The sequence below is a fragment of the Malurus melanocephalus genome, unplaced genomic scaffold (assembly GCF_030028575.1).
Source record: "Malurus melanocephalus ecotype Western Australia unplaced genomic scaffold, MMel_1.1 scaffold_478, whole genome shotgun sequence".
In the NCBI taxonomy this organism is placed as follows: Eukaryota; Metazoa; Chordata; class Aves; order Passeriformes; family Maluridae; genus Malurus; species Malurus melanocephalus.
Window position 1 is genome coordinate 123822 of NW_026623710.1, and position 8740 is coordinate 132561.

General features: G+C 37.4%; 1 protein-coding gene across 1 annotated transcript in view; it reads right to left on the reverse strand.

The window, feature by feature from the left end:
• Nucleotides 1-1784: 1784 nt before the first annotated feature.
• PCLO (piccolo presynaptic cytomatrix protein) overlaps nucleotides 1785-8740 on the reverse strand; it is a 316269-nt gene continuing 309313 nt past the window's right edge. The window contains exons 24-26 of the mRNA XM_057380904.1: nucleotides 8596-8730; nucleotides 7863-8008; nucleotides 1785-3389 (exon numbers count right to left, since the gene is read on the reverse strand). Coding sequence (XP_057236887.1) covers nucleotides 3249-3389; nucleotides 7863-8008; nucleotides 8596-8730 — 422 coding nt within the window. The 3' untranslated portion in view covers nucleotides 1785-3248. The remainder of the gene's footprint in view (nucleotides 3390-7862; nucleotides 8009-8595; nucleotides 8731-8740) is intronic.

Genomic DNA, 8740 nt, shown 5'->3' on the forward strand with positions numbered 1-8740 from the left:
GTCTCAGCAGATTTATGAATTAAAAGAGTTAAAATGCCTCTGCTATTGCCTCCCTGCAATATGTATCTTCAAAGCAATCATAGAAATGTGTGAACTCATTAATAATCAATCACTCAGAAATGATAAAAGCTATTGCCACATCCAAGCACATTTGGCCAGATAAAAGAAACAAAAATTAATGAGAGAAAAGCAAAAAAAAAACCCCAAATTGAGATATATACAAAAAAGGTAAAAAAATACTAATATTCCTTGTTTGATTATTTTTTTAAAAACATTGTCATGAGAGTTTTTCCTGACTTCATTCATAAAACAAACAAACAACAACAACAAAAAGAAACTATGCATTCAAACATGAATCTGTGTTGCATAGAGTGATTTCAGTACAACCTAGAAATTTGGTCAAAAAAAGGAACTTGGCACACTTTGGTAGCATTCTGTGACCTCTGAATGACGCTGCCTCAGAAAGCTGAGGGCCCAGGTCTGACACAARCCCATTCTGGTGACACCGAAGGAGCCCTGTCCTTGCTGCAGCTGGCCAAGGCAGTGCCATGTTCCTCACAAACCCTACTCATATGTTTCATGACAGGAGTCCAAAACTGCCATTTCAACATGCAGAAACATTTTGTGTGTTGTTCAGAGAACCAAAGACGCTCAAATTAAACCAGCTGCCGACAGCTGATTATCCTCAAAGGCTGCTGTTCCCTACTGCCACAGCTCTACCACCCAACAATAGTATTCAATAAAAATATTGGCCACATTTGTATGTGTGTGAGAGCAAAGCATGCCTGTCCACTTTCTCAATTAAGAATGATGATTACAGGCTTCCAGTAAGGCAGCCAGACACTGCTTGTTCCTCTCTGAAATCTCCATAGCAACTACCAGTGYGACTTGCTGCCTTTATAGCAAATCCTAGCAAGAACAAAATCACCAGCAGTTTGTACAAAATTGCACACCTCATTGCTTGCACTTCACACAGAATTTTTTGGAGGGGAGTCTTTTTTCAAAGTACAAACACAATATAGTCATTAGMAATGTAAGATAACCCACCAAGAGAGCAACACATATGTCAAATGTATCCACATAGGATTTTTTGGTTCAAACGGGGATTTTTTCTTTGAAGTATTGTCTTATAAAAACATACACAACATCAAAACATATAGAATTTTTACAATAACTCCAGAGGACTGTTCTTAAAATATATGAGAGGTAGGGYATACATATACTGGTGAAAGCATAAAATTCAACATTAAAGCACACATCCTACTTCCACTGTCAGTGATGTTGTGTTTTTAAGATAGCTAATAAGATTTTGGTAAGATTGCTCTGCTCTGCTTGCAAGTTAAGCAGGCTACCAGCAGGTTATGAACAACAGGAGTTTCCTTGGTGTGTGTASCATTAATATCATCTGTATGTTTCTTCTCATATTCCTGTTCCATGCTGGTATTTTAAGTTGATRAAGATAAAACAAAAACTTATGGGTATGTGGGAAGTGTCAACAGGTTAAGCGGTTTAGCTTTTCCACAGTAAATCCACTTGCTTAATAACCTAAGTTTCATTTTTCCTTTCATTTTAAGCATATAATATTTTCCAGAAGAATATTTTCAGCTGGTCTTGCACAACTTGTGGAGGTGTACTACATATATTCAGAAAGTATAAGACAATGTAATTAAATAATTTAATGAAAATTGAGAAGTCTTTTTTTGGGCAAGAAAAAATAAATGTCTGACATGCAGAAATTTGGTCATTTCCTTTTTAAGTATGCAAAGGTCATGAGATCATATTTCCAGGGAAACTACCTTTTATCRAAACTGTGAAATATTAAATGACTTCTGAGTAACATGGGAGTTAGTACCATTGATTCTTGGGTTTTAATGAACTTGCTATACTTTTAGGAATGGAAKAAAAAGCTCTCCTTTCTTCAAACATGATACAAGGGAAAATATAAAAACCAGCCTAAGCCATGCCAGGCAGTAGTTTCTTCCCAAGTGAGCTAACTGCTTGGTTTCAAACCCCTGAAAGGAGGACTTCAAGCATGGAAGTGCTGATGCAGCCCTAAAAGTTGCAAGTTACCTTCCTGTTTACTTCTTTCCTAGCTGAGAAGCCATGCTGTTTGGTAGATTATATTCAGACGTTCACCTGAGATTGCAAGAGGGTATTTTTCACTCTAATGCAGTCARAAACTGCCCTGCTGTCCCTTCCTCTTAGATTTCAAGTGTGTCACTAGTGTTGATCCAGAGCCCTGCATTGAGAGGGTCAGTGTTGSAATGGTGGGGCTGCTGTTCCAAAGTGCCCACAAAATTCCTAGAATTCATTGTCTCTCTACRGTTTCAGAACAAGACTGGTTGCTGGAAAACATAAAGTCAGGTTGAAATAACTGCATTAGTCCCAGTGCTTCAGTCCTTCAATTTCAAACGATTTAGACCTTCTAATTCAAAAGATGGGTGAAGTACAGTGTCAGTGACATTGAAACAGCATTTTTGCTCTCTGATGTAGTGCAGTTTATAATCTGCCCCTACTCTTTAARACCACATCCCAAGTTATAGACCATTCTTATAATTTTATTCATTACATTCTAAGAGAGTTTTTTATATCCATTTTTAACACACAGAAACAAATGAAACAATCAGATCTGWTTCTCCACAGCATAGTTTTTGAAGGAAAAAGAAAGAAGAGGAAAAGTAATGTAAAATAACGTTACCACTCTTGCAAACGCCTTGCAGTTTGTGTCAAGTGGTGTAATCTCACTACAGCAAATTATCAGAGATCCTAAGGTGCAGAGGAGCAAGTTTTGCACTTTTGATAAGTGAGATTTGGAAAGTCAGTCACCCTAGGTGCTTTTGCATAAAATGATCTCCTTCTGGTTGCACAGAAAACCAGACTGTGCTTCCTGTCACTGCCTCCAGCCGCAGCTGAGCTCTGTGTTAGCACCTGCCTCCAGCCTTCACCGTTTCCTTCACAGTTACTCTCTTCTCAAAGAGTCCAACAACATGGAGCCCTCATATCAGTCTTCTTTTCATACAGCCTCACTTTAACTTCTGGGCCCAGATTTTCTTCTCCTTTTGCTGTGTTTTGCAGCAAAAATAAGTGTACTAGCCCTCATTTAAGTGTGCTTTGTAGCCCAGAGACTGCTCTTTTCTACTTTGTATTCTGAAAGACTAGCTAAACACAATGATATCAAACTATATTCTTGAAGTGATGCTGTTTAGAGCAGACTCTGCAGGTTTTGTGCCCTAAGCAGACAGCTCTGCTCAGTGTGTTTGTGTGGAGCTGACCAACAGTTTGTGCCAGTTTACTATTCTTTTCCTTAGATCCACTTTGTCAAGCCAGATATAAGCTTCCCCAATCAGTGTCTTTTTCATAAACTTCCCTCCATTGGAGACAAGCAGAATCTGTGGCGAAAAAAAGACAAAAGATATATAATAATAAGTAAGTTTATCAATGTGCATAGTGWCACAATACTAGCAAAACATGAAAGATTCAGAAATGTTGAGCTCAAATATGCTACACACAGAAAAGAAATATTGACTATAAATTTTTATGTAGAGCCAACTTTTCCTTCACAGTTCAGTGAAAATTTAATCTTCACCCCCTTCTGTTTCATTATMATGATATGCAGCAATTAGAAGATGACAGTTTTGAATGTTGGTGAGCAGTTTGTGTAGCTGCTGATTACCAAAGATGAGCAAAAGGCCAAGTTCTGAGTTACAAGATCAAGCTTTGAAAAGGTGAAGAACCAGCTCTTGCTAAGGCTGTAGAAGTCAGATGCAAACTGGGCATTCAAGGCTCTCTATGACACCCAGTCACATATTTTCCAGTTAAAGAAGTTTGTTCCATGCAAACCATACACTTCCCTAAAGAGCTTTCCTTATTCTGTGGATCTATAAGTTCATTATACACATTTCTAAGAAAAATGTATTTGATAATATGTATAGTTCAGGGCACGAGTTGTAGTTACAGATTCAGAAAAAATTTTAGCACTTCTTAATTCGTGGGTTACTGAATTAACAAGCACAATGTTTTTTTTTTGTTTGTTTGTTTTGTTTTGTTTTGTTTTTCTAATTTTTAAATAAACTTCCTAACTTTTTTAAAAAGAGAAAGAAGTAATTAAAATTTGCATTTCCATGACAGGATTAGCAGCAGGTTTGTGATATTCACAGTTAYTGAGCAGACCTCAATGAGCAGCAAGCAAGGAAGGTAACTGATAACAGGAGGTGGCTGTCACTCTTTGTGTGAACCAGCAGGAGGGAAAATAGGGCATTTTGTTGTTTGGTTTCTAGGCTACAATAATGATTGCAGAACTCAAGGATATTGTACTCTGCTGAAACCACATGGCAATAAATATATGACAGAACCATAGAAAAAAAACTAGAATTTCCTGTATTCAAGAATTTCAACATTTTTGAAAACTTTTGATTCTGATTTGGGAAACAAAGTAAAAAAGGAAAACTTTACATTGCAAATAATATTTTAAATAAACTTCAAAAGAGAAGAAATTTGCAAAGGTTTTCCTGAATAGGCTGCCTACTTCCTTGTTGAGTTTTGATATCAATTGGCAAGTAAAGTATGTACCTGGACAGCTTAGACACCTAATGACTATTAGTCATGAGGTTTGAGGAGGGAAAACTCTTAGGCATTGAAMTTTTAGGAAACTCCATTCATCAGAAATCCTGTCCTTGAGGAAGATAGGCAGCCTGCCTCCACTGCTGATGGCATTCTAGGTCCCTAGGTCTGGTATTTGCTGAAGATTGGACTGCCCAGAAGCTGGAAAGCCAAGCCAGAGCATCTGTGAAATACGTTCTYCTGGGTTTTCCTGATTAGCCTCACACAGGACATTGTGTATTTCTAATTGCAGTGAGCCAGGAGCCAGAAGCTTAGTACTTTCCAGAAGGGTCCCAAGTGAGTWGCCAAGGAACAGGGAAATCAGAGAAGCGAGGAAAAAACTGCCAGGGGCTGAAGAAAGTATCTGCCTGAAACCTGTCAGAATGTTTTCTGCAAAATGTTTTCATTCTGACGCAACAGTTTTGGGACAGAAAAAGTTTTATCCAATTTTTCATTACTCCTGTCCTGGCTCCTTCTCCCTGTTCCTCCCAGGTGGAAACCTAGGATCTATTTTCTCTAGCTTGTCTGTCTCTCATCCTTGTTTCTTCTCTACTCCAGGCCTTAAAGTCCAGGCTTGTTATCCTGAATCAGCTAGTCTTAGTTTCTAAACCCCGGGGTTTTGCTCTTTGACTATTCCCAATACAGTGTACCAGGCAATTCAAGCTTTTCTACATCTTGTTTTTTGACTTTTTTTTTTTTCTCCACAAGGGCCCATAGCCCCATTTTTTGGGTATTATTCACAGCTACTGCTGCTGATTTTTCGACTTCAATCCCTTGTCTTAATTTCTGCCTCTGGTTGGTTCTCATAGCTCTTTACATTGTACCTACYATTACAATTATGTTTGATCTCATCTTATTCCCTCTCTCTGATCTTCTTTTCTTGCATCATCTTCCAGTTCCATTTTTGTTCTATAAATTCTGGTTTTGTTTCATTTAATTTCCCCCAACTCTTTTGGCTGTGTCCATCTCTTTGGCCCTAAATGTTCATGACTCAAATTCAGCATTCAAATCACCCAGCTTCATGCTTTGCCATAGGAACAAATTGACAGTTAAACTTGAAGGGCGCATAAAAACAGATGCACTGAGTCACATTACAGCTCTCTCCAGGCAAATATTTTGTTTCCAAAAGTGTAGAGGGCAGTGTATAAAGCAGAATGTAAGAACAAGGCAATTAAGTAGTGACACTCTCAAAACACCTACAAAGATGTGCAGACCATTGGCTTACTGACTCACAGGCTAAGTTTGTATCTAACAGAATTTGATGTCTTTTGTCCATAGATTTCTATCATTTTCTCCAGTTACTTTTTCTGTGAAAGTATTTAGCATTTGCAATATATGAAGGCAACACGTTCTACAGCTCAAACTCCAGTGAAGCAGAAACACTTTGTTATAAACTTGTTTCTTGATACCTTTACAGGATACGTTTGCCTCCCTCATTCTCTTTCTTAGCTCTGTTGTGCAGCATCAGCATATATCACAGAATCATAGAATCGTGGAATATGCTGGGTTTAAAGAYATCAATCAGGATCRTYGAGTCCAACTCCCTGCCCTGTGCAGGACAGCCCCAAGATCCACATAATGTGCCTGAGAGCATTGTCCAAATGCTTCTTGAACTCTGTCAGGCTTGGTGCTRTGACCACTTYCCTGGGGAGGCTGTTCCAGTTTCTTGGATGAAGAAYCTTTCTCTGATATCCAACCTGAACCTCCCCTGRCAGCTTCAGGCCATTCCCTCAAGTTCTGTCAYTGGTGACAACRTGCACAGATCAATGCCTGCCCTTCCTCTTCCCTTCATGAGGGTGCTGAAGAACACAATGAGGTCTSYCCTCAGTCTCCTCTTGYCTTTATATCACAGAGTTCTGGAGGAAATGTTGTCAAGTCTCRGTCTGAGCGTTCCTAYRGAWAAGTCCCTCACTATCYCCCTCSTTAAAATSTGATYGATTGTTTTTTCCATAGGACTCTGTGAATTCTTCTTTACAGGTCTACCCTATATGATTCCCTCTTCAAACCACCACTGGAAGGAAAATTTTTACAGGAGGTCCTAAACTTTGGCAAGACTTTATTGATCATTTTTGAWTTCCCCAGAAAATACCAATTCTTAAATAGCCTTTTTATTGAGTCTATTGAGACAATAAGATGTTAGGACACCTAACACAGGGTGGGTCTTGTTTTGTAAGTGACATCCATTTTTACTTTAATGTTAATGATATAAGCAATAAGCCTGATAGAGGCACTTATATAATCCAGACCAACTTTAGTCACCAAAATGAAGCTGTCTTATTCAGGTTGGTCTGACAGATTTGAGGGTACATTAAGTGGATGCTGATGTTCCCAACAGTTCCTTCGTCTTACTTTTCAGATTGGCATTCAGACACCCCTTGAATTGTCTATTCCTCTTCAGGCTGGAGGATATCTGACTTATACTTGTTATCTCCTAATGTGAAAATTAACGAAGGCAGACAAATTGAATGCAACCTGTCTAAAAAAAAGCAATGTCTGGCCATTTGACCAAATCTGTCCAAGCAACTAAAACACAGGAGATGGACTGTTCCTGAACCAATTCCATGCATCGTTTGATGTGTCACAGACTGACAAAAAGTCACCTCCATTACAAATGTACCAGAGAATAGATGTCTTGGCATAATCAGTAATTCTCAGCGTCTAAGATTATGACTATTGTGTCTAATTATAGATACCACAACTTTTAAAGAAGTTGGAGAACTGGAGAGAATGATAAAATGATTAGGCCCTTAGGCAAAAGGACATATCAAAGAAATTTGGTTAATTTAGCCTGGAAAAGTAGAGAGGGGAGATAAGATAACAGCCTTTCAATGTAACCCTTTTTTTTAAATTGAAAAGAGAGTGGATCAGTTTTACTCTGTACTTGGTAAGGATTCATAAGGATAAGTGGGCTTAATTTAAAAATATGACATATTTAATTTTGATATTGCACTAAACTTCCTAAATACATAGAAAATKATTCTTGGAAGGCATGTATAACTCCCCTCTCTTGGGGATTTTAAGAACAGATCAAGCCTAAAATTTTCAGGCCTGATCTATAAATACCTTTCCTCAATGTAGTGTGGTGGAGTAATCCATCTTTTAATGTCATCTCTAGCCTGATATTTCCGTTATTATATAACTGTGTTACTTTCTTTGTAGTTTTCTCTTTTCAGCAAACAACTGGGGTAGAAGATTGAGTTCAGATTCCGATAGCACAGCACAGACAACATYCAAAATTAGGATTTAATAAAATTCAGAATTACCTGAAGAGAATGCCCAGCAGGACTCAAGCTAAATCTAAAYGTTTCATTGAATGAAGGCTCTCGGTCATGCCGGCATACCCTGGTTTTCTTCTTAATTACTCTCTTTTGGGTAGAGATATTGACAACATACAGCTTCACATACAGGTCTGGGGAAGAATAGTTCAATGAGTTAAATACAGAAGCTTTTAAATAATCATTGTTGTTAATAAGTCCAACAGAGGGGAATTCTTTTTGAAAAAATGATATTTTACAAAGTCGTATTCTGTTCTCATTCATATGGACCCACCCCACTAAATCCAAGGAATTACCATGTGTTTATAATGATATAATTAAAGGAACAAATACATTGATGTCTTTATCTATGTATGCAGATATTATTATGAACACGAGATTTAATTTTTTAAAAGCTTTTTCGCAAAAATATGTTTCTCCTCTTTGATAACCTAGGGATTTATAATTTTTACTAAAACTAAAAATGGATTAATTTTTAAGAATAAAAAAGGAAATTAAAAAGAGGATTAACTTCTGAGAGTTAATTTGCTTCTACAAAATGTTTTTTCTTTCATTAAAGTTGCTTATAGGAGAAAGGAAGCACTTCAAAAAGAATCCTGTAGAATATGTCATCCTGGCTAAGAAGAAATTTTCTTTTCCATTTTAGTGATGATTTTAAATGACTTAAGATACAACCACTAAATATTTTCAAAGTATCATGAAACTGTTTTATTTTTGATACCTGGAAGATGATCTGGAGATTTAAATTTGTATGTGATATTCCTGCACTGAAGGATTTCTACTATCAGCTGCTCTCCATCTGTCTTCATTTCCTTCTTTAATGCAATCTTGATTTCACCCATAACCTGTGTTTTACCTGGAAAAGC